The 24,846-nt window shown below is 46.8% G+C and overlaps 8 protein-coding genes across 8 annotated transcripts; 7 read left to right on the top strand and 1 right to left on the bottom strand.

The window, feature by feature from the left end:
- Window positions 1-274: 274 nt before the first annotated feature.
- On the top strand, window positions 275-1,811 carry RhiXN_04783 (uncharacterized protein; the record flags this gene model as incomplete). The annotated part of the gene is made up of 11 exons (XM_043324599.1): window positions 275-342; window positions 403-494; window positions 544-635; window positions 708-913; window positions 969-1,053; window positions 1,107-1,201; window positions 1,255-1,261; window positions 1,308-1,411; window positions 1,467-1,495; window positions 1,549-1,652; window positions 1,704-1,811. 11 exons carry the CDS (start codon window positions 275-277, stop codon window positions 1,809-1,811), a joined length of 990 nt encoding a protein of 329 aa, XP_043177018.1.
- Window positions 1,812-3,781: 1,970 nt separating this feature from the next.
- Window positions 3,782-5,998, top strand: RhiXN_04782 (cytochrome P450 family protein; the record flags this gene model as incomplete). Its single annotated transcript, XM_043324598.1, has 10 exons — window positions 3,782-3,998; window positions 4,051-4,189; window positions 4,254-4,442; window positions 4,506-4,830; window positions 4,880-5,000; window positions 5,052-5,065; window positions 5,116-5,305; window positions 5,355-5,421; window positions 5,718-5,864; window positions 5,923-5,998. The coding sequence occupies 10 exons, from the start codon at window positions 3,782-3,784 to the stop codon at window positions 5,996-5,998; spliced, it is 1,485 nt and encodes a 494-aa protein (XP_043177017.1).
- Window positions 5,999-7,098: 1,100 nt separating this feature from the next.
- On the top strand, window positions 7,099-9,654 carry RhiXN_04781 (transcription elongation regulator 1; the record flags this gene model as incomplete). Its single annotated transcript, XM_043324597.1, has 7 exons — window positions 7,099-7,177; window positions 7,243-7,979; window positions 8,029-8,160; window positions 8,216-8,435; window positions 8,486-8,577; window positions 8,631-8,960; window positions 9,013-9,654. The coding sequence occupies 7 exons, from the start codon at window positions 7,099-7,101 to the stop codon at window positions 9,652-9,654; spliced, it is 2,232 nt and encodes a 743-aa protein (XP_043177016.1).
- A 576-nt stretch (window positions 9,655-10,230) lies between these two features.
- RhiXN_04780 (uncharacterized protein) lies at window positions 10,231-11,211 on the top strand (the record flags this gene model as incomplete). The annotated part of the gene is made up of 7 exons (XM_043324596.1): window positions 10,231-10,254; window positions 10,308-10,477; window positions 10,529-10,659; window positions 10,713-10,759; window positions 10,811-10,924; window positions 10,980-11,083; window positions 11,142-11,211. 7 exons carry the CDS (start codon window positions 10,231-10,233, stop codon window positions 11,209-11,211), a joined length of 660 nt encoding a protein of 219 aa, XP_043177015.1.
- A 3,165-nt stretch (window positions 11,212-14,376) lies between these two features.
- RhiXN_04779 (RNA recognition motif protein) lies at window positions 14,377-16,294 on the bottom strand (the record flags this gene model as incomplete). The annotated part of the gene is made up of 8 exons (XM_043324595.1): window positions 14,377-14,500; window positions 14,555-15,240; window positions 15,297-15,405; window positions 15,468-15,643; window positions 15,697-15,874; window positions 15,923-16,001; window positions 16,055-16,114; window positions 16,168-16,294. 8 exons carry the CDS (start codon window positions 16,292-16,294, stop codon window positions 14,377-14,379), a joined length of 1,539 nt encoding a protein of 512 aa, XP_043177014.1.
- A 179-nt stretch (window positions 16,295-16,473) lies between these two features.
- On the top strand, window positions 16,474-18,279 carry RhiXN_04778 (Squalene/phytoene synthase; the record flags this gene model as incomplete). Its single annotated transcript, XM_043324594.1, has 5 exons — window positions 16,474-16,704; window positions 16,764-16,978; window positions 17,030-17,723; window positions 17,778-17,903; window positions 17,956-18,279. The coding sequence occupies 5 exons, from the start codon at window positions 16,474-16,476 to the stop codon at window positions 18,277-18,279; spliced, it is 1,590 nt and encodes a 529-aa protein (XP_043177013.1).
- Window positions 18,280-19,044: 765 nt separating this feature from the next.
- Window positions 19,045-20,753, top strand: RhiXN_04777 (F-box-like protein; the record flags this gene model as incomplete). The annotated part of the gene is made up of 5 exons (XM_043324593.1): window positions 19,045-19,530; window positions 19,605-19,619; window positions 19,677-19,776; window positions 19,825-20,531; window positions 20,592-20,753. 5 exons carry the CDS (start codon window positions 19,045-19,047, stop codon window positions 20,751-20,753), a joined length of 1,470 nt encoding a protein of 489 aa, XP_043177012.1.
- Window positions 20,754-22,249: 1,496 nt separating this feature from the next.
- Window positions 22,250-24,694, top strand: RhiXN_04776 (glycoside hydrolase family 32 protein; the record flags this gene model as incomplete). Its single annotated transcript, XM_043324592.1, has 8 exons — window positions 22,250-22,570; window positions 22,633-22,722; window positions 22,781-22,829; window positions 22,879-23,087; window positions 23,137-23,420; window positions 23,474-23,752; window positions 23,802-24,426; window positions 24,479-24,694. 8 exons carry the CDS (start codon window positions 22,250-22,252, stop codon window positions 24,692-24,694), a joined length of 2,073 nt encoding a protein of 690 aa, XP_043177011.1.
- Window positions 24,695-24,846: the final 152 nt, after the last annotated feature.

The following is a 24,846-nucleotide window of genomic DNA, read 5'->3' as shown; positions in this document are numbered from 1 at the left end:
CTATTTTCGGAAACACCGCTCGAAAGGACCGGCGATAGGGTATCTTCTAAAGGTCGGCAAAGCGGGGTGCGATTCGATTTCACATCCATAACAGAGTAGAAGTGGGTCGTACGTTTAACTAGATAATATCTTGAACAAGATTCTTAACTTTGGGAAGCTTCAGGCCCAGTTCTAGTAATTTATGGTAAGAGGTGGGTGGAAGGTGAGACCAAGAGTGGACTTCTTCACGTGATCGATATTCGACATTCCTCCACCCATCATATCCGCGCCAACCATGTCCCAGATCAATCTACTATCGCTAGCAACCCAGCCGATTCGTCCGTTTGAATCGATCCCGGTCATGTAATCCATCAAATCTTAGGGAAATAGTACGATGCTGACATTCGGAATATTCATGGCCAGTGATATTTCGGGTCTATCGGGCGATGCCGATAGTAAAGCCCAGGTTGCAAGCGCAATTAGAGAAGCCTGTATTCACGTCGGATTTTTTTATGGTGCGCACTATAAACTTTTATCCTGGATCCCGACTCAGCCTCTTGGTAGTGAAAAACCATGGTGTTGATGAAAGCGTGATCCGAGCCACTGTGGAGGCTGCTCACCATTTCTTCGATTTGTCTCTGGAAGAGAAGATGAAGGTAAGGACAGGAAAGACCCTTAGTCTCCCACATATAAATACTTTGGGTGGGATTGACCTACTTTCTTGTTAGCTTGACGTTCACAAGAGCCCCAACTTCAAAGGCTATACTCCTTTGCTAGGCGAGAATACCAACCCAGAAAATCGAGGTGATCTTCATGAGTGCTTTGACATTGGGCCGGAAATCGATGTTTCTTCAAATAGTTCCATGAGCGGGTCCAATGTATGGCCGTCCGAAGATTTAATGCCCGGGTTCCAACAGGCGGTACTGAAGTACTAGTAGGTCCAGGAGTATTTGCTTCGAGGTTCGACGTAACCATACCCTTACGACTAGCCAAGAAATTATTGGACTTGGATTGAAACTTTTCCCTGCATTTGCATTAGCATTAAACTTGCCGGAAGATTTCTTTGCTGATAAGGTAAGGAACATTCATAAGTACTAAATTCTCAATCCATCGCACTTCAACCATAGGTTAAAACCGCCGCGGCGATAATGCGCATATTGCATTACCCGCCTCAGACTGGAGTGGTGGACGATCGAGTACAAGGGATCGGAGCACATACTGAGTAAGTCCTCTTTACATTATAGGTAGTTTGAGCGACGCTAATTTGAGGCATAGCTACGAGGTTAGAACTCTTGCCGATGAATCGTGCGTTCTCTTACCTGCTTCAGTGCTTTACTATTTTATGGCAAGATGAAATTTCCGCACTTCAAGTGTTGAATACCTCTGGCCAGTGGATAGACGCGAAGCCCATACCCGGCACTTTTGTCATCAAGTAGGTATACATATAATACTCAAGTAGCAAGTGACTGACTAACCCATCCGTATAGTATTGCCGATCAGCTTTCGAGGTGGACAAGTAATTCTATTCTCCCATAAGAGTCAACATCTTGCTTAGCGCATATACATCAGATGATATATTCAAATCTACTGTTCACCGTGCCATCAATAGGTCAGGAGTTCGACGATACTCAATACCATTGTTTTTTGGTACGGATTACGATGTAAAGCTCGAGGTAAGTATTTTTACTGAGAACCCAGCGCACTCTATCACATCTATCTTACAGGTGCTTCCGTCATGCATCTCCGCGAATCGACCTGCACGTTACGAGCCCATCATCGCCGGGGATTACGTGAAGTCTCGGCTCGAGGAAACATATGCGCACTCAAAATGATTCGCTACTTTGCTTGGGCTCACAACTTAAATCGGTGCAATGTTAGGCACGTACTGTTGACTGGATAGTTTTTGGAACATCAATCCAACGAATAAGCTTACGTTTTACTGTGGTTTTAATTTCCAATTTGTAAAGCCCAGAATGCCGAAGTCAATGTTATGGTCGCTGCAAAGGTAACATATGGCAACGGTCCCATGCTTGCTGCTTTATTATTACCATATTTTTATATGGTGTTTGGAGGCTCTATTGGTTTTTGAGCATAGCATTAACAGGGCCAACTGAAATCCCCTAGAAAGCGCCGTGCGAAATGCAGGACGAAAGGTCAGTAAGACTTATGTTTGTCTATGCGATGATCTATGATGATCTTTATATGTGTATGGCGCGTCAATCTAGCGGTCACAGTTACCCTTGTTTGGGTTGAGTCTTCAGATAGCCGTTCCTCAGATAATGACCATGTTTCATGGGGTTGGTGGTCCATCAAGATTGACGACGGTCGACTAGATGGTATGTTTGACATCTTGCTATTCACAGAGCCTTTGTTCGGACGGTAAAATGCACATGTGTACATCATTCCCAAGAAATGTGAATAGACGCCCTGTGAAAAGAACATTTGATGATGGCGTCTACTGATGCGTATGTACGGTATCGGTCATTCTGGGCAGTCTCGATAGCTCAAGGAATATAATGGCTCATAAAGTGGAATAGTTTCCTGATTATATCTGTACCACCCCCAATTGCTTTGGTGTCTCATCGGAGTAATTCGGTGCCAAATCGCATATACATACCCTGAGTTTACTATCAAAACCAGATAATTGTCTATTTTTATTTTGGTTTCAACTAGCTCAGGCTTCAGCTATCTGATTCATGTCCAAACATTGCTCCCTAAATCGTAGTCTCTATGGGGCCACTGTTGCTCGTCCAGAGGACTCGAACTTCTTACCTCCGTGTGTAGCCTTTGTAGATCGTTGATTGAGCCTAACCCCCTTCTTGCTTTGATAGTTCTCACCTCGATGATATCAATCGAGACAGGGTTGGCCAAGACACTGGCAGCTCAAAGAACTCGAGGTCTATGTCAAGTTGGATGATTCACTGGAGGTTCGATCTAATAGGAGCACATAATGCATGTGTTTCTGTGCGGCGTTTGTGTGAACAACCTTCAGACTCATGATGTTAGACTCGGATATAGCTTTGTTTTTAAAGTTCTTGGTTAGTTAATCCCTCGTTTGAGATGAAGACATGTGCCGATGTACCGAGATTGAGTCTACATAAGGCTTGATTACCCAATGATATGTAGCCACTGTACTGAATGGATTGCTTCCACCAAATCATTGGCTTGTGAGAGATAAGGGGTTAGTCTTCCACCAGAAGTTGTGGTACGCTCGTAATAGATTTTACTCGTGGCTATTTTTGTCCGTGATTAAAGATCGCCTGTCCGCCTAGAGGATCCGGAACAATAGCGCGGCAAAATTACATTTTGAGTGTCTCTGGGGAGTTCCTGAATTTGAGACTCCTAATTGATCGGGACTTTCCCGATCGACACCGGCCTGACGGCTCCGAAGGGCCGATGGAAGCATGATTGGATATGTGGACAACAAAGGGCCACCTGTCAACTAACCACCGGCTTCCCAAGATGGAATAGCACCCAGTTTACTTGTCCGGTGAATAACGTAAAGCACTAGTGTAGCACAGTGTGGCAATCGCTCCACAATGGCTGACCACGCAAGTGGAGCTGATCCACTTATTGTGGTTATGAAGGCGACTGGCTAACTTTATTGGCCGGTTTCACTCATCTAATTAGGAAGAAGATTGATGTATTACTTTACTTGGAGTGATATTTGTATTGGAGACAATAAAGTCTTCATTTTTCCTAATCGGTCTGAATCGGCCCTGAGCTCCTCGGCTCAAGGTACTTATATCCGATAACGTCGACGCGAAGTATCCACTGGACCCCCACTCTGCGCTCATCCACGATGTTACTCGAGCAAGTAACCAGCGTCTCTCATACCACCGTTATTGCGGGCCTGATAGCTGCTATTGTGTTCACTGTTCGCCAGAGATGGAAGCGCTCTAATTCTTTGCTTCCATTGCCACCAGGCCCGCCTAGCTATCCGGTTATCGAACAACTCCTTTCAATGCCACTCTCCTCTGAACACACCGTATTCGACAAGCAGGGAAAGGAAATTAAAAGTACGTGGCTCATTATGCGTGTCAAAAATAGTCATACTAAGCTACCGAGTAGGCGACATAATATCTCTAAGCATGCTTAAGAACACTATCGTTGTTTTGAATTCTGCTCAATCTGCTGTTGATTTGCTCGAGAAAAAATCATACATATACTCTGATCGTGTTTGCCCACCTATGATACTTGAACCTACCTTGTGAGTTTACGATCGCCTTGAATGTCTTCGTATTCAACTCAAGTTATCTGCTTTGTTGCTCAAGAATGGACTGGCGAAATTACGTGGCGCTTCTTCCTTATGGCGATCGCTGGAGGGAGCATCGCCGTATGATGCACACCTGGCTCCAGAAAGGTGCCGCAGAATCGTTTCAGCCTTCTCAGCAGAGACAAGCCAGGCTGCTATTGGTTCGCCTCATGGATTCGGATAGTCCTCTTGATGATCAGCTCTATCGGTACGTAAATGTCCCAGCATAAGTTTCCTAAGATTGAGACTAATTCTTTATCTATTCAACTAGCACGGTAGCTGCAACCTTGCTTCGCTCTGTATACGGCTATGAGCTTGAGCGCTTAGACGACCGTTTTGTGGCAGGTGCCAAGCAGGCTATTGACAACCTAGCCCGAGCAGCCATGTCTACGAGTGACTATAACTCCTTCGTCCTATTTCCATCTACCATATTAATCGCCTTGGTTTATCTAGATTTCCTTGTTAACGCTTTTCCAGCGCTCGCAAGGGTTCCAGACTGGTTTCCCTGGACCCAGTGGAAGCAGATTGCTCGTTCGTTTAGAGAGCAAAAGAATTCTATTATGAACGAAACTTTTCAATGGACCAAAGACCAAATTGTGTGTTATTCCTCTAATTTCTGAAACTTGTACTGACTCCGGGCCACAGGCCAAAGGTAGCAACGAGCCGTCCATAGTTCGTTCGCTATTAGAGTCCGGGGCTAGCTCTGAGATTAACGAAGAAGAGCTAGAAGATTACATCAAACATATTGCTATCGCCTTGTTCGGAGGTGAGTCGTTGATTTATCAAAGCATATCACCAGATACTTATTCCTCTTCAGCGGGATCGGATACCGTAAGCAGTTGACGCGACTGAAATCCGGCGTACACTAAAACATGGTTCAGACCGTGTCTTCGTTGAAAACATTCGTCTTGGCCATGCTACTATTCCCTGAGTGCCAAAGAAAGGCCCAAGCTGAAATTGATCGTGTCATTGGAACGGGTCGGTTACCTACCTTTGAGGATAAGGACCGCCTTCCCTACATTGACAATCTTATCAACGAAGTAATGCGTTGGCAGCCGGTCACGCCACTGGGTAAGCAATGAAATGCGCGAATTAATAACGCAAATTGACCCCAGTCTAGCGGTTCCCCATGCATGTACCCAAGATGATGTATATCGTAACTACCGTATTCCCAAAGGCGCAATTGTGTAAGTGGCCAAATCTTCTAGCCTTATAATCCAGTAATTGATGTGCTGTTCGGATATGACCAAAGTATAGGAAATGTCTGGTGAGCAGGATCTCATCGTCGGTTATATCCGAGATGGCTCTGATTCTTGAATCAAGGTCCATGTCTCGAAACGAAGAAGTGTACAAGAATTCAGAATGCTTTAATCCCGATAGATTCATTGATCCTCAGGTTCCCAAGATTCCTGCTTTCGGTTTTGGTCGGCGGCAAGCACCGATTCTTCTATTTGCTTTCACCCAATACTAATATCCTACTTAGGTTATGCCCCGGAATTCACTATGCCGGGGCGTCGATTTACATTACCATTGTCTCCATCCTAGCAGCCTACAATATTACCAAAGCAAAGGATGAGAATGGTGAAGAAATCACTCCTTCGACGGAAGGAGTAGCAGAATCTGTAGTCTAGTAAGTCGCTAAACTCATAGGACATTGGCGTCTACTAATTACGTGAACATATTCTTAGTCACCCTAAACCGTTCAAATGCGTGTTTACGCCCCGTTCCGATAAACATCGTGAACTAATTATCAACGAAGCTTAATCCGTATCTCAACTTCAGGATTTTAGCAGCGAAGGTGTCAATCTATGTAAAGCACAGGTTCTGAGTAGTTAGAATCGTTCAGGTAGTTTGTATATTAGAATTGATATGAATTCAAGTCTTGCTTTTCATCGATTGGATTGGAAGGTGTCACAGTAGTTGATCAATTTGTTCTGACAAGTAAGCCACCCTAGGCTATGCATGCCAGAGCTCGCAACCCTGCTTCTTGTATCATGTATAATCTCATCCTGCGTAAAACACGCTCCCAAATACTGACCGTGTCCTATACACTTATTAGCTGTAGTATCATTGAATATTATCAAGAACTTTTACTTCTTGATGTTAATGATCAGCTCGTGATGAGATCCCTTGTCTGGATTCGATGTAGACTGGTTGAATTTATGCATTACATGCAACATATAAGGTGGGCGGAGGCGGAATTTACTCTCTCGACTTGATTAGTGATTGGAACCCATAAATGTATATAAGCAGCATGCTATTGCGATCTTTGCTTACTCTCATCTCTGCGCCATCATGTCCATATGAATTAGCACAGAGTTATTGAATGATCTTCCCATATGTACAGAACTCAAGCTAACTAAATAAACTGATACGACTTGATTCTAGCACATAAGAATTGGGCATTCTTTGATAGTGATTTACTTATCAAAACCGTACAGTGTACGTACACAAAAGGGATGATCATAGATTAAAGGTTTTCAAACGTAGGCCATTTCTATTTGGAAATGTACGGATGAAAGTTACACATCGGCCAACTGCCAAGTGCCAAGTGCCAAGTGCCTATTCTTTCTGTCGCATGAAACAATTCTGATTAGTTCAAGCGAAACCTATGTATGATAGGTCTAGAGATATCGTATGATAGTAAGCCATGTTCTAGGTTAATGCTCTCAATGCTCGAGCCCAGTGCCTGGTGATCACGTGTCGACGATTGATCGGCGCAATTGAAAATCGGGCCAATGTTGCACCACGCCGTTACACGATCAGGTCACTGTCTTGTGAATAAGCTTTGTACTCGTATCCATTTCGACATTTGGACCCCAGCCATAGCATCGGGCACCCACGCATCCGTATAGATCTGTAACATGGCATCTGTTCCACCTCCCCCACCTGGCACCATGTTTGTCCCTCCCCCTCTCCCTCCAGGGTGGACCGAACATAAAGGTGAGTCCATTGAGTTTTGAGCATTTATTCGATAAAATAATGCTAGAATATCTTTTGTTCGAAAGCTCCTACTGGGCACACCTATTTTTATCATGCCGCCACCAAACAATCGACATACACTCGGCCACTTCCTCCAATTCATATGGGAGGATCTGCCCCAGGCCCCCCTCCCTCGTTTCCTACAGCTACAGCTCCAGCAGGTGTTGCTAACACCACAACGGATAGCAATGCAACCCCGGAAACCGCGTCGGAAAAGAAATCCAAAAAATCCAAAAAGGAGAAGCCTGCGAAGAAAACGCCTATTCCTGACACACCATGGCTGCGCGTTGTGACGAATCTAGGAAACGTATTTTATACACACACCGAACGGAAAGAGAGTGTATGGACAGTTCCCGACGAAATTGCAGATGCGGTAGCAGAGTTGGAGCGGGAGGAAGAAGCCAAGAAAGAGGCAGAGCGTGAGAGGGAGTTGCGGGAGAAGATAGAGCAGGAGCAACGTAAAAAGGAGGAACAAGAAAAGCTGGAGGTAGAGCGAGTACGGAGAGAGGCAGAAGCGGCTGGAGCAAAACGAAAGGCGGAGGAGTCTGAAGAGAATGCTGCCAAGAAGGCTCGCGTGGAGGATGAAGAGGATGATGATGAGGCATGGCAGAGGCAAGTTGCGGAGGAGATGGCAAACGAAGGAGAAGAGTCGACTTCTGCCAACAAAGCCCCGGCTGAGGACGCGGGGCCGGTTGTTCCACCTGTCTTCAAGGTTCCTGATCAAGTTAAACTTAATCCCGAAGAGGCCAAGGCATTGTTTATGGTGCGTAAATGATCGATTTTGAGCCGAGACATATTAACACTCGACGTAGACTTTGCTCAATGATGTATCTCCTAATCCTTTACTCCCTTACGACTTGGCTTTACCTCAACTCGTCAATGACGCGCGATATGTATTGTTGCCTCCCAATGACCGCAAGGCGGTCTTTGACGATTGGTGCAAAGTATGTTGGTATCCAGTCAGTAGTTCAGTTGGATAACTTATATCGTGGGTTCCAGGATCAAGCCCGCAACTTGCGAAAAAATAAAACGAAGGAAGCAACGACGACACCAGAGGCCGCATATGAATCATTGCTCCGTAGCGAGGTTAAATCTACACGTACTCAATGGGATGAGTTCCGCCGAAAGTGGAAGAAAGATAGGAGGTTCTATGGGTACGGCCGAGACGACAAGGAACGGGAGAAGAAATTTCGTTCGTGGTTGGTTGAGCTTGGTGAAAGTGGGTTACTGTCGATCGCCCCGCGTAATGTCTATTCATCGTATGTACAGCCAAACGCAAGGAAGCCAAGAAGGCCGAGGATGACTTCATCGAGCTTTTGAAGACTGTCGAAGGCGTCACAAGGGACTCCGAATGGAAGGATGTACGTACGTATCGTCAATAGATGGGTGATCATATACTAATAATGTGGTACAGGTCAAACGTGGCATCGCCCAAGATCCCAGATACGACGCTGTCGGATCAGCCAGCCGGCGGGAAGAACTATTCAACAAGTTCAAATCTAGCGCGAAGCACGAATCTTCCAAGAGTGAGCCGGCCGAAGCCAAACCTGAAAGCAAAGGCGAAAAAGAGAGGGAAAGTAAAGCCGCGCGACGGGAACGCGCTCTCAAAGAACGCGAGGCTCAAGTCCGGGCCGTTCAGAGTAACGTTGAGCGGGATATCAATCAGTCTCGAGGGAAACTTGGACGAGAAGAGGCCGAGCTCGAACTCGGCACTGTTCTTACGGACGCGATCAGGGACCCACTGGTGCGTTTATTGGGTGCTGGGACTATTATGTAGACTGATTCGGGGATTGTAGGCAACCTGGAATTCATCATTATCGACATTAGAATCGGATCCTAGGTTCCAGCATGCATCGCAGGTTTTACCGATCGGCGCTCAGCGCGCCAAGTTTGCGGCTCATATCGAGCATCTCCGAGCTCGCTACATATCCCAGTTGCATGCTCTATTTGAGGCACATATGACGAGTCTGAATATGCCAGCTGAGGCACTTCCCAAATCGGTCCGAGGATCTCTGCCTGCGGTGAAGCTAGGCTTTGTTACGGGTGACCTCGAAAAGGAGGGGCCTGGCGACGACCAAGAGATGCTGGACGACGACGATACCTCGAAGAGCCAGGGCCGGTTAAACAAAGGGTTGGCAGACGAGTACGCTCGCTGGCAGCGCAACAAGGTGGCAGAGGCCCGTGTCGCCTTTGATGCGTTACTCGGAGAAAACTCATTTGTGGAGTTCTGGGGTCGGTTGGCCAAGATGGGCGGAGAGGGTATCAACGGCGGCGTGCCTATCGATGGGGACGACGAAGAAAATGAGGAAGGAGAAGGTGGAGGCGGAAAGGTGGATATGAAAGCCTTGGCTAAGAACGTGGATGTATCGGAGATGGAGAAAGTTCTAAAGGCGAGTCCCACATTTGAATACTTGAAGCCCGGTTTGACCTTTGCCTGAATAGCGCGACAAAAGGTACACCATATTTGACCATGTACCTGAGCAGCGAGAACAATGGATCCGTGTAAGTGTATCCCTCAACTTTTGTATTAGCCTTTGCTAAAAGTCTTCTTAGGATTATCTATCTCGTCAAGCGGCACCCAAGCTCTCCGTCCATGCTCTAGAGAAATAACGATCGAGTGAAAGCGACTATAGATCGGCGCCGGTAGCAATTATGGAACTTCTTGAGTGTTGGCTGTACTTTAGTTTACTTGATTTATGCCAGTAGTAGCCATTAGCGATCTTTCATTATTGCAATTTTACCGATGATTTATTCTGATGAATTGTCTGGCGCTAGGTGTGTTGGTATGTTAGCATTGGGACACAGCCATAGCATAGCTTTCACGCGACGTCAGGCCCTTGCATGTGATTTTCTAAGATGACGTTGCGTGATCATCCAGGTCAACGATCGTCAGAGCTTTGTAACTCGCGGCACTTGTAACCCGAGGTACATCGTTCCACATTTATACTCCACTTACCTTCGGATCCGCCTCCTCTTGGTTACCATCATCTCTACAACATCCATCCTCTGTTGAGATGTCAGACCTTGTGATTCGCGAAGTAAGTAGATGAACAGCTGTCTTCAATTGACACCTATCTCTAATTGACATCAGGTGATCCAAAACGTATGGACATTTTCCAAACCTTTCGCGCGGTTTGGGATCTTTCCGGTTGGGGGACGCTCAACTGCTGTTCGCTTGCAATCGGGAGACGTGTGGCTCTTGGCTAGCACTCCTCTCAACGACGAGACCAAGGCGAAACTGAACGAACTAGGAACAGTCAAGTACGTCGATCTGTCCGAGGCCTTTCTGCTGATTTTGACCTTTTTGAACAGGTACATATGCGGCGCAGATGCAGTGCACCATCTCTTCCTAGGGCAGTATAAGAAAGCATATCCCGAAGCAAAAATGATTGGCGTTGCTCCGCTTGTTGAGAAGAAAAAAGGAGAGTTTGAATTCGATGGAGGTAGGCACAAGTTGACTTGGGTATAAATTGTGAATTTACTGACAATCATTCAGTCTATGGGCGGGATCCTCCAGGAACGCAATACGGATATGAGCCAGAGGTAAGATTTTATCGAAGACCATGGTTTGCGGTGTAACATTTACGTTCTCAGATTCAAGCGTGCTACTTTTCTGGATTCCAGAACCAGGATGTGGCGTTTTTACATGCACCCAGCAAAACCTTGATCCAGGCCGACTTGTTGTTCAACCTTCCAGCCAAAGAACAGGTACGTGGATACTATGGCAACTCACAAGTAGTTCTACTCACTCAGTTTGCCGCAGTACTCAAAGTCAAAGTCGTCTGGCAAGTTCCCATTCTTTGGCAACTTGGGACCCATGATGCGATCTCACAAGACGTTTCTATGGAGTGCCGGACGGGACAAAAAGTAAGAGACACTTCGAATGAGTGTCTGACGATTTGTGCCACTCACCTCGGTTCTGCAGCGCCATGGCCCGCGACGCAAAACGGTTGCTGGATGGGATTTTGACCGCATTATTCCATGCCATGGGGTAAGCCTAGTTTCCTCTAAAGTCACACCAATCGGGAACGCTGATCAGAGGCAAACGTATTCTATGTGTAGGATGTAATCGAGTCCGGGGGCAAAGCAGCGTGGTGCGAAGCGTTCAAGTGGTATCTGGAAGAGAATATAAAGCCATGAACTGACGTGTCATGATCCGGCCAATATTGTTGTATTAATATCATTGTACTCAGTTTTTTCCTCCCTTTACAAGTTAATGACACATTCATCAATCCCGTATACCGCATCATGAGCTCTTCTGTACTATGGCAAGAACTCGGTCTGGATCAGGTCGTTGGAACCATTTCGCAAACGCATAGACTGAGTCTTGCTTTGGGGAATACTATCCCAAAGGTGGTGGGCTGGTGGTATCAAAATTGCTTTGCCTGTCTAGGCGATAGACTATGAAGCTCAATGAAAGCAATTTGACTTGACTATCCAGGTAGTTCGATCGCCCGAGAGTGTAACGAACTTGAATGGTATAATCAGCCCAAACGGCGCCCGCGTCAGGCTGACCTCTTAAACGTAACTATGAGTATGCCATAAGATTCTAGGATGCAAACCCGACAGTTACGTCCCTACTTGGTTGCACGGCAGATGTGCACGCGCTCAAGGCAAAGCGGCAAGCTAAATTTCATGCACCTCATGCATTCATGCGATGGCAGCGGAACAAGTGGCTGGTGATGGACACTCCACGATAGCTTGACTCAGACAGGACTTGATCATCGCTGTCAATATTCTGAGTTCTTTAACGTACCAATTACGTCGGACTCCAGGCCTAGGATCACCACCTGTTACCGTGTACCCAACCGGTATTCGAGGCAATCAGTGTTTTGTGCGGCCCCCCGAGTCAACAATTCATAAACACATATAAATGTCTTCTACATTCTACATTCTGCATTCATGTGCATCCCTATATATACTGCAAATATGTGCTGATCAGGGCTACTTATTGACAAATTCGGAAGCTAGATTTGGGCTAGATGGTTGTATGCGTTTGTACCGCGGCACATGGCGAGTAATGTACATATAACAGGGCACAGAAAGCTGCAATATAATGGTAAAAAGCGACAGGTGTGCAGTAGTTAGTCTCCTGTGATCAAAGCAAGACCTTTATGAAGGGATAGCATACAGAAAAATTATCTCGCTTTTCAGAATGGATCATACCAAAAGAAATGACAAGAATGTACTGACCTTGCGGGATTGCACTAGATCAAACCCGAACGAGCTGCCTATTTTGGAATAAACTGCACTGAAAAGAGAAATTATTAAGGAACGTGTCAAATTTTAGTATCTCGACACGACGCAGACGAGTGTTTGCTCCCCTTGTGACTTACAGATACTGTATGTCCAAGGTCCGAGCAATACATGCAAGCCACTCACGAAGGATATCTGAATTTTCACATACACATGTCAAAGCAATTAAAATTGGAATGTTTGCCAGTGGCCAGTTAGCACTGCGTATCAACAGGTTTCGCGATGACGGCCATAGATGTAGCAGGATGCGAATGTAGATACCTACCAGAACAGTATCGACGGGGCTGAATATGAATCGATATCGTTGAGCGATGAGAGCATAGTTGTATAGAGAACAAGGATTTGTGCCTTTTGAAAGAAGTTGCTTGCTCTGTTTCAATTGCATGGGTAGTTTGATCTGTGCATTCTATCGGCTGGAGACTTACAGAGCTGCTGTTCGATTGCTTTCAATAGAGTCAGTTAGTACATTGCTTTGTTTTACCCTACTGAGCTTAAGTGAGTGTTTCTTAAGCTGTAAATGCTTTTTTTAAAATTTTTTATTCGTGTCCTCTTCTTTTATTCGCCAGCTTGTATGTTCAATGGGAGAAGCCCGCTGCTGGTACCACTCTTTCTGAGTTCAATACTATATAGGAGGCCGGTAACTTCAGCTTGAGTCACTATATAGGCGGTTCAAACGGAGCTATAAAGTACAACATGAACCAATTGATTCCTTACTTTCTTAGTTGACGGGTGCATCGAATTAAACAGGCGGATATCGATGGGATGCACTCATTTCAATCTGCATTCAAGCAACGACAGCAAAACGAATTACTTTAGCTGATATATTGGTGTCAGTACCCTACAATTTTAACACAAAAAGGACCACTGAGGCAGAATCGTAGCACCGCGTTGTCGGCTTGCCGGGTTCTTTGACGTAACTATGGCGCAGATCATAGGGTCACCAGTCATTCCACGTCCAGGAAGGCAAATTTTACTTTGCACGAGTCCTAATAGTTCGTAAGAGCCAAACGTATAAAAAGCAGGTAGCATGGAACCCACGCCTTCTGTCTTTTACACTCACGAGCACTTTATAACTTATTTCTTACATTGTCACGACCCATCATGAAGTTCTATATCCTACTCGCTCCAATGTTCGCCTCTTTGACTCTATCTGCCCCCACATCTATCGACGAGAGCGCTATTTCACTCAGGATCGGGGCGAGGCAAAAATGCCAGCCTGAAGGAATGGTAGGACCCATTTCAGTGTTCATACCTTGTAAAAGGCTAAAGAAAATCTCTAAAGCGGTGTGTGAGGGATGAAAGATGCTGCGAAAACATGACTTGCAAGTTCTCAATAAGTACGGGCCCCTTTGGTTTTTGCGGATGGTAGTAGCGAGATCTCGTTGCTCGAGGTGAGTGATTTGAACAGAGCAACACAAGAACATACGCTTACACCTCGTTTCCGGTACCCCAGAGTTGATCGGATATACCCACTAATAATAATAGTACCAATGTATTTAAATATGTCATATATAATGATTTATTGTCAAGGAGTTGCGGCAACCGGCGCGAGTGTCACCATGTCCCTGCGGCATATTTGATCACAACAATTGTCAATAACGAACAAAACTATTTTTAGTCACGCACGACAGTCTGTTGTACTACATACAAGCCTACTATAGACCGAATAAGCGATCGTGTTGGTACCGGGTGAGACCTAGTAGTATTATCCCACTGGAACGGTGTTACTATAAGGGCTGTAAGCATGTATGGCACAAAAAGGCCCGTTTCATCGAGCCTGAACGATAACAGCATCCCTATGCCTGGGTGGGGTCTTAAATTAAGATACCTCTAGTCGCTTAATAAACATGGTTAAACACATTTAGGCACAATTATGGCTACAGGAGGTAATGCCTATTAGCGCCCTACGAATCGTCCCCTTTAGTTCCCCCAGCTCTTCGGCGCCGCTTTACAGCTTCCCTATGGCGCTTCGTGTACTCCCTTGTCAGTTCGGCTTTATTCTTATCCCACTTGGCCCGGATTTGCTCTCTGGAGTCCTAATCAGTGCACTAGGCAATAACTCATCAGCACTTAAAGACTCACGAAGTGCCAGGATGAGGCCATTCCCATCCTTTTTCCACTATCACCCGTAAAATATCGTTTTTTCCACCCGGAAAAAAGAATGATGCCTTGGGATCGGGAGTAAACTGGATAGTATGCGCATGTTTCTCTACTTGAATCGGTGCAAGTGCTAGAACCGGTTCAGGAGGAGGAGGTGCTGAAACCGAGGAAGGAAGGAATGATTCTGCGTCGGGGTCCAGTTCGATATCGAGTCCTAGTGAAAACCCGGTTGTTTCTTCTTGTGGTTTGAACATGTCTTTCAGAGATGAATGTTTTATAGGTGATTCTTGCTCTTCTTGCTCTTCTTGCTCTCCTTGCTCTTCGTCCTCGTCTATGAGTTCTTCCTGTTCCATTTCCTCATCGCTTTCCTGCGGCTCTTCTCCCTCTTCTTCATCCTCGTCATCGTGTCTTGTCTCCGTGTTCTCAATCGCATGATCCACAGCCCGAGGGACCACATCGTATCCCACTTCCTCATTTTCCTCTCCGTCGACAACTTCCATTTCGTCACCGCTAACACTCTCCCTCCCTTCCCACTCTCCTTCGCCAAACATTCCACCAAGGAGTGCCAGAGCTGAGGATTTTTCACGCGTAAGAGAAAGAAGATCTTCTGCCTCTGAAGCTCGAGGGCGGGTTGTTTGGATACCGCCTGTGACTGGGCCAATGCAGGACTGGGATCTGGTCGAGGCGAGGCTGGTGTGGGGTTTGGTTGAGATGGCGCTGGTACCGGTGCCGGTACCGGAGTCGGAGAACGTGTCGATTCTTCAGACTCTTGTTCGACCGGGAGTTCCTGTCGAACGGTTACTTCCGGCACCTTTTTCTCTTCTTCGTCCTCCCTACAGCCACTACTTCTGCACCCAAAAGTCCGTCCCCATCCTTTAAATGCACGGCCCCATACCGCGCAGGATCAATAACCGTTAACCTCGCTCTGGTCAATTTAAACTTTCGTTTGTTCAGCTTTTCTTTCAATTTTGTTTTCGAACTTGATTGTCTGGGTCGTAGGGAGGGAAGAGGGCGTAGGGGACGCATACGCATAGGACGAACAAGATGATTTAGAGGGGTCCGGCGCCACCCCTATAATTGTATCCTGTTAGAGTCAAGTGTGAGCATGAGAGAATCGAGCGAACCTTGTGCTTCGAAACAGTGGTCAAAGTGACGAGAGACATGTCTCTCAACTGCTTTCCCTGTGTCCCTCGCAGCAACCTTCGCGCCCGTAGACGAAATTTGAGACGAGCACGCCTGCGAGCTTCTTCGGATAGTTTGGGACGAGGAGCAGGTGGAGGAGGATTTACTTCTAATTCATGTCTAGGGGGGAGGTTTAGTATCGAGAATGGGGTATAGGCAGGAACTTACCGAGATTTGTAGTCTGGTTTTGCTTCTCCTATGCGTAATTTGGCCCCTTTCCATGTTGAACCACTGAGGAGATTCATACCTGGAGATGCGTGAGTTAGTCTAGGACTTGAAGCTCAAAATAGGATTGATTACATCTCGCTAGTTTGGGTTGTGTCGTCTCGAGTGTCAAATATGCAAACTTTCTCGGCCTCCCTGGAAATTAGGTGAATAAATACAAAGAACGCAATCAATCAATCCGAGCTCACCAACGCCATCCAATTTCCCAACACCGTCAACATCCTTGACTTCTCCAAATGTAGTAAATCTCTGTTTCAGGTCCGAGGCGGAGATAGAGGGAGTCAAACCCGAGATATGGAGTCTTGTGGTCTGCATTGAAAGATGATCCCCCAAAATTAAGGTTTGCCAGAGCTAAGAGCCGGGCGCTAAAGCCACGTGGAGCGCCATGTCGTGTCATGATACGATTCGAATTAGTTTATTGGCGGACGTGACCATTTGTACTTTTTCACTCCCTTTCCTCCCTCTTTAATTTCTGACGTTTTTACGACTTTACGATGGGATTTGCGGCCTATCTGTACCTGCTCTGCACACACCCAAATGAATTCCGCAGTTTAATCCAGTATAAAATATGGCACGAAGCAAAGCGGGATATTACTGCCCAGCGCGAGCACGAGACTAGTGGATGGGATAGGGAAAGCATGCGCAAGTGCTGGGAGTTTCTCGACATGACCAGCCGTAGTTTTGCTGCCGTCATCAAGGAGCTCGAGGGCGATATGGCTCGCATGGTTCGTGTCTTTTTTCCCTTTGTTTTTTCCGCGTTGATTTTTGATTGGCTGGCGAGTAGGTGTGTATGTTCTATCTCGTGCTTCGTGGGCTCGACACTATCGAGGACGACATGACTATTCCCGATGAGAAAAAGCAAGTTTTGTTGAGGTCGTTCCACCAGAAGCTCTCCACTCCCGGATGGACTTTCAAAGAATCCGGCCCCGATGAGAAGGACCGCCAGCTGCTGATTGAATTCGACCATGTCATTGCTGAAATGGCTCTCTTGAAGCCAGAGTAAGTTTACACATCTATTTCGTTTAAACCTTGTTAATCATTCGCATCCAGGTACCGCGAAATCATCACCGACATTTGTCAAAAAATGCAGATTGGCATGGCCGACTATGCGCATCGCACCGAGCTAGTCCAGTCCTATGACCCTCACTCCGGCCTTCCCAAACCATCTCCTTACCTTGAAAATGTTGCCGAGTACGATCTGTACTGTCACTATGTTGCCGGTCTTGTGGGAGAAGGGCTCTCACGCCTCTTTGCAGCCAGCGGAAAAGAAGTCACATGGTTGGGCGAGCAACTCACGCTTTCCAACTCGATGGGGCTGCTGCTCCAAAAGACCAACATCCTGCGCGACTTGAGAGAGGACGTCGATCAGGGACGATACTTTTGGCCACGCGAGTTCTGGGGGGTGTACCAAGGCTCCGAGAAGAGCCGACCCCCCAAGGGAGGATGGCACGGCTTTTCCACGCCTGAAGACCTCGTTCGTGCAGTGGGTCCTGTCGGCCCAGTCATCCCGTCGGGAGATAATACCCCGGCGGACAGAGCCATGTTTGCACTCTCCTCCATGACCCTTGACGCGCTCCGTCACGCGACCGACGCGCTGGACTACCTCGCGCTACTCAAAAACCAATCGGTGTTCAACTTTTGTGCGATTCCGGCTGTCATGGCTCTTGCTACTTTGGAAGTCTGCTTCATGAACCCGGACGTGTTCAGGAAGAACGTCAAGATCAGAAAAGGACAGGCTGTGCAGGTGCGCTCTTCGCATACATTTATCGTGATCAAGGTACTCATTGGTGTTCGATAGTTGATTATGAAGAGTACAAATCCTCGAGACGTGGCATACATGTTCCGAGATTTTGCACGAGGCATACACGCCAAGACCTCTCCTGCTGACCCTAACTTCCTCAGAATTGGAATTGCCTGTGGACGTGTACGTTTTCCATCTCTTTTCCTCACAACTCCAACTAACGCCTATCACCCAGATCGAAGCATGGGCTGAACACCACTACCCTTCATTCATCACAATCTCCCAGTCCCAATCGCAACCGGGCTCCACCTCGGTCGAAATGTCCACCACCGACGCCCGGATGCGAATCATCAAGCGCGACCAGCTGCGCGAGTCCCGACTCAAGGCCGAGGCCGAAGCCAAGCGTCGACGCGAACTCGGACTTCCCGAAAAGGCGACCATCGAACAAGAGGGTCTGCCCTGGGCTCTTATCGCTGCCGTTGCCGGGTTCTTTCTGCTTGTATGCGCGCTTGCGGGTGCGATTGTGATGGGCACTGTTTGGTACTTTGGAGACGCCTAGATGTTGGACCGAGTCAGGCGCGGGAGAGTTTGAAAAAACGTCGTATGGACTTGAAGAGTGGGAGACATAGAGGAGTCTTGACAGGATTATTTTTTCGTATAGGTATCCTTGTTTTTTGTTTCTTTTTTTGTGCAGTACTGTACAGTTCGTGTCATAATTGATGTTGTACTGTATGGTTTTCTGTGTGGTTTGATTGGATGAGAACAAGGTGTTATATGGTAAGGAACTGGGATTATGTATGCGGACAAGGTGATAGAGATCACAGAATTTCAGCCTCGTTCTTTGCGCGATAGTGGGCTTTCATAAGGCTTTCTGAGGGATAAACTGGGATAAAGCCTTAGTCACGCTCCGACCTGCCCTATGTCTCTTCGCATGTCAGGATCGAAACCAATGGCATATGCGAGGCTTGCCCTCCGGAAAGCCTGGTCCTCACAGTTCAGGTAGAGCCGCATCTGGGGCAATCCTTTGTCTCATCTATGAGCATAGAGCCTCTAAACTCTTTGCCTTTTTGTGAGTAGGCTGGTGCTATGAGTCAAGATCTTTTTTGTGTTCTTTGTATGTGGGTATTGGCTTAGTGATACTGAATGCTATCGTCTCTTCTGTAGAAAAGGAGACATATCCTTCCTTTCATGTCTTATCCTTCGAGATGGGCTGAAAACACAATTCGGTTAATCGTAACAGTCCCGTTAGATTGAACCAAGGGTCGCAGAGCCGCAGATAAAAAAAGCCGTACCTGGCTCACAACACCTTCAACATCATCTCATCATGAGACGCATCGAACTTCCTCACGAGGTAATCTGTATGATCCTAGCCCTCGTCCCTCTAGAGTCCAAGAAAGCATGCTCCCTGGCCTCCAAGAAATGGAGAACTTTGGTGCTCCCGCTGCTTTTCAGGGAGATCAATCTTTATTCTTCGATTCGGCTGAGGATGCATGTACCGGAAACTCCAGTTATGGATAACTTTATCCAGACTTTCTGTCATATGCATGAAGAGGCTGGAGCGGTGGGTAAACCGAATCGACTTGATTTCAGGCGCTGCGTACGACAATTGCACGTTGATTGCCGGATGACCTCAGATCAGTTCGAAGAGTTCAGTTGCGCTGTACTGAGGCTGCAAAACTTGGAGCACCTTCACTGGGACATCTCGAAATTCTCTAGTTATGTCAGGTCGGACTATCTGTTGGAGCTTTTGCAGAAGATACCAAAACTTGGTTCGCTTAGTTTAACCCTTGCAAAGTCCGACATCATTTTGGTATGTTTCTCAAGTCTTCGACTGCCTTTTTTTACATTACTCATATGAAATCGTTATTGCTACTATGTGAACAGAGAAACCGAACCAAGGTATCATCTGGCCGGGTCTGATTCCGGGTACGCATACTGACCGCTAGTCTATTATAGGTTGTGGCGCTAACTAGCTTACGGGAGCTTGAGATTGATTTGTGTATGTATCAGTGGACAGGTACTAGTAGTACCAGTCGTGGTAGTCCTAGACGTGCCAGTAAGTGCAACTCTTTGATGCCACTCTACATTCCTAATTTGTCCGTAGCGCGCAAGACGATATCGATTGTCCGGAACGATGACTTGCTATCACCTCTATATGGACTTGTCGAGATTATTCGCAACGCGCGTAACGTCGAATTACTGTCTCTGTCACTGCATGAAAACGGCGAGATACTAGAAGAAGACAATTGGGAAAGCGGGGCTCTGTTTCTAGCACTGCGTTCAGACCGTTTTCCCAATTTGGGCACACTCTTGATCAACTCGAGTCGTTTATGGCCTCATGATTCACCTTTATATAAACTTATTCGGAACCAAGTACGACTAGAAAAGCTGGTCGTGAGTCCACGCAAATATAACGGCAGCCGGTGGGAAGACGCAGATAGATTGCCATCGACTTTTACCCCAAATTTCATAGAAGAGCTGATGCCATCGGTTCGTTACTTTGGGGGCCCGCTATTCATGACCCAACCCCTACTCAAATCCAGCCTTTCGAAACAACTGGAGATATTGGAGCTTACTTATCCAAAGTACGAGGACCTTGATACTGTGTCCAAGTTATTTCCGAAAACTGGTAATTCGACTGCACATGTGCCAGTGCTACCACGTTTGAGAGCCTTAGGGGTATTCGGAACGATTGACAAGAGCGATCTCACGAGTGTAATTAATGTTAGAGCACTCTGTAAATTGGCTCATCATATGCCTATGCTGGAAGAACTTGTTATATGCGACTTATACTTGAACTCGAAGAGAGTGGTTAGTTCTTTCTACATCAGATTCAGATATTCTTGTTAACTAACACATTTTATTTCATAGGAAGAATTGTTCCAGTTGTTGGATCAGCTACCTCGCCTCCGTAGACTAGCCGTCTTTACAACTTCAAGCGATGGGTTTTCTCTCTTGCACGAGCGCGCTAGGGCCAGCTTTTCCCGGTTGGAGGTTGTTAACAGTTCTCAACTCATTTCAGTCCTGTCATAACGTGCCGAGTGCGACATCATAATTGAGCATATGCGAGAACTCAGTGACTGTTATTAGTAGCAATTGCACCCAGACCTGGGTCTTATGATCGTTTTGTGTAGAAATACGTAGATAGAATATACGTATATTAACTAACTAACTAAATACAAGAGAGAGCGAGAGTAAGAGTAAGAGAGAACGATGGATGGATAAGAGGCTCATCAAGCCACCTTATACACCCCGGAGAAAACCAGTCGAGTCACTTGATGAGGGTGCCGCGTACTTGCTGCATATTGATGCGCATATATCTTATTGGTTCGTACTCTTGTATTCAAAGTGACTCGATTATATGAATATACTAGATTATTCTAATACTTACATGACATTTCTACATTTTGGTTGCTGGTTTCTCAATAAGATTTGTTCTTTGCTCCGAGATTTTCTGGAGTATTAGTGATCCGCTAACGAACAACAATTTCAAATCACCCCATATAAAACGGCGTAAGTTTTCTTTGTAGCTATGAATATCTGAGGAGTCCCGGAGGAATCTGGAGTGAACTCCTCATTCTGAAGAATTCAGCTAAGCTGGTAACTTCCTGAACCTATGGCCAAGATGTTTCAGTTTACTTCATGCACCTCGGTTTGATTATTTCTCACTTGTACAATATCTCTATTCAAATCTTGTCATCATGTTTTCTAACGAGACCCACTGGTCAGCGGAAATGCGCGTGATGCTTCTTCTTGGGATAACTTAAGCCTCTGCTAGTCTTCTACAAATGTGTAAAAACGTACAAGTTCTCACACTCCGGACTCGAGGCCGACACTAGCTACATTACACAGCTTTAAATAATATAGCCAACGTCAGTCTTCAACTAGAGCGTGCGAACTTGTATGTTTCCAGAACCCTAAATTGTAGCGAGCTGCCATTCGATGGATGGTCATGACTAAGCCGGCTTATACATTTCAGGGGTTGGGTCAAGTAATAGCCAGGCGAACCATCTGGGCGTCGGCAAGAGCTCACCGGTGGTCTTTTCAATCACAGTTCCTTGCAGTTGAATTGGTTGTTCAAATCGAGCGACGATCAGCAGCAAATATCATTTCCATCGAACACTCGAAAATATACTTGGCTTTTACCGTACTTCTATTGGAAGGTTAGTCGGAAGTTCGAACCGGACTCAGGTACTCGATTGACCTTGTTCCCGAAGACATTTGGCCTATTTTGTTTGATCGTACGATCGATCCGATAGGCCTGTGTTTTCCACCTTCAGGCCAATCGACAAGTGTAATTCATACATACCAACTATAGGCGCACCCCACATCCGACCCCCTTCCGCATGACCCACAGATGACGTTGAAAACTTGGCTATTTTCCTCTTAGGTTTTCCATGCCAGAACCTTGGCATTCAATTTCACTTGGAGAACTGAAATAGGTACTCCAATAATGGATGCCAATTGTGCCTGCAGGTCCAGTTGCTGGGGTATATAGCGTCTCTTGCCGGCCCCATTCGACTTCCTTCATGCCCCCCATGGCTCCCCGCTCTCAACCCCGCAACCGCCGTGCCTTGCTCTCTGCTGTAGCTTCGGCAACATGTTCCAGCGCCTGGGCGTCCTCCTGGCCTGAAATTATTCCGCGTGCGAATGCGATCGACTTTTCAAGTGCTCCGCCAAACTTGACCACTCTGGGAAACAACTCTTTGTTCACTCATTGGAGGCCTAAAGCTCACTTTATCGCCCCCAACTCATGGATGAACGATCCTATGACGTTGTGGTACAAGGCTGACGGACAAGGTGGGGGCAAGTTCAAGGCATCGTACCAGGCCCATCCGCACCATGTCCAGGTATGTACGCATGCGCACACTGGACTCTTATGAAACTAATCGGCTATTTTTTCGATTTGCAGTGGGGAAATATATCACAGGCCTCGGCTGCAAGTGATGACTTAATCCATTGGAAAGACGTCCCTTCATGGAAGGATGATCGGCTTACACTGGTGCGAACTTTTGTCCACGTTTTATACTAATGAAATTGACCGGCCGAACGAATTTCAGTATCCTAGCCAGCCAAATGATAGATTGGGAGTGTTCGATGGCACAGTTAGTAAGTTAAACCCATAATAGTGCGCTGTATTATTCTAAACAATGTCTAGTCCCCAAGGGCTACAAGGGATTTCCTACCGTGATCTATACCGGTGTCAAGTATCTTCCAACTGGATGGACTATCCCTTACACACCTGGCACTGAAACTCAAAACCTAGCCTGGACTGAAGATGGCGGTGTTACCTGGAAGAAGCTCGAGACGAACCCGGTCATGGGAGGTCCGCCCGAGGGCATGAACATTACTGCGTGGCGTGATCCTGTACGAACATCAAATCATTATGCCTTGTGCTTTACTAACTCTTTCATAGTGGTTATTCCAATCCACTACTATCGAACGTCTCACTGCTTCGAATCCCGGTGTACCTGTCCCTCCCACTACATTCAACGGCACCACGGCCAATGTAACGAACACCAATATTGCAGATACGAACGTAACCATCAAAGACCCTTGGTTTGCAACGGTATCTGGAGGCGAAAAGGGGGTGGGGCCACATTTGTTGCTGTATCGTCAAGCTTCAGAAGATTTCACCAAGTGGGTTTACCTTGGTCAGATCTTCCAGCATGCGGGGAACTATAGCTGGTCTGAATGGAGGTAAGTCGAGAGCGAATTCCAATCGTGGTCGTTCTAATGTATACCTTGATCAGTGGTAACTGGGGCTGGAACTTCGAGGTTTCTACTGTCGTTCGTCTTGGTACAGAAGGTGACCAACCGGGCGCCGGTGGGCGCGATTTTATCTGCATGGGCACCGAAGGAGGTCGTCCCGATGGCTGGGCGAACCACTGGCCTCTATGGGTTAGAGGCAACTACTCGGATGCGGCGCAGATGGTGCCCGAGTATGCGGGTGTTGTCGACTGGGGTGAGACGTACGCGTTCATGAGTTTCCCGATTCCTCGTAAAAAGGGGAGCAAGGACTACAAGAACCAGTGAGTTATGATTTAATAAGCATATAACGCATGCTAACCCTCCTTCTAGACCCACTCGTCAAATTCTGTTTGGTTGGACTTATGAGGATGATAACAACTACGGCCTTCTCGCCAAGGGCTGGAACGGCGCCTTTACCCTCCCGCGTGACATGTTTGTCAAGAAATGGACGGTTCGTGACCCTCGCGCCGAAGAGCGTGGCTCATGGGGCATCGTCTCTCGTTCCGGTTCTTCGTATGATCTCGAAACTCTTGGAAGTCGCCCTGCCGAAGAGGTTAACGCATTGATGAACGAATCAAAGACCAAATGGTCCGAGAAGAGCTGGACCTACTCTGGGTCGGGTTCGAACAACGGAGCATGGAAAGCGCTTTCCAAGCAGCCCAAGTCGAGGTTCTATGTACTTTCTGCCACACTTGCCTTCAACAGTTTGTCTGATGCTCAGGCTGGGTTCACGATCTTCCGATCCCCCGACGGCTCCGAGCAGACCCACGTTTACTACGATTTCGCAGCCGAGACTATCCGTGTGGACCGTAGCAAGTCGAGCTTGGTGACAGGGTTCAATCTTGGGCCCGAGGCCGGTAAGCTTCGCTTGTGGAACGTCCCGTCGGGCAAGGGCAATGGAACCAAGCTCGAGACGCTCGATTTGAAGGTGTTTGTGGATAACTCTATTGTCGAGGTCAGTTTCGAGCTTATATACTGAATAACAATGATGCTGATTGTTAGGGTAGATCTATGCGAACGACGTCTTTGCAATGACCACCCGTATTTATCCATGGCGCGATGATTCAAATGGTTTGGGATACTACACTTCTGGGTCCAGCAGCGTCAAATATTCCAATGTCAAGGTGTGGGAGGGACTAACGAACGCTTGGCCCGAGCGACCTGCCAACTCGTCCAACAAGCTTGTTTGGGATGGGCCCGATGTGCCTTGGGCTGGTTGGTAAAGGTCTCAGCTGACCAAAAGACTTCTCCCCCAAAGGACCTTGAAAAAATCAGAAGATATGATTTATATAATGTGCAATGTACAAGGAACATTAACGAATGTATAATATATGACTCGAAATAAATTCGTGATCTCCCGTATTCACGTATGCAC

The sequence above is a fragment of the Rhizoctonia solani genome, chromosome 2 (assembly GCF_016906535.1).
Source record: "Rhizoctonia solani chromosome 2, complete sequence".
NCBI lineage: Eukaryota > Fungi > Basidiomycota > Agaricomycetes > Cantharellales > Ceratobasidiaceae > Rhizoctonia > Rhizoctonia solani.
The sequence above is the reverse complement of the archived record's forward strand: the minus strand, read 5'-3'. Positions and strand labels throughout refer to the sequence as shown.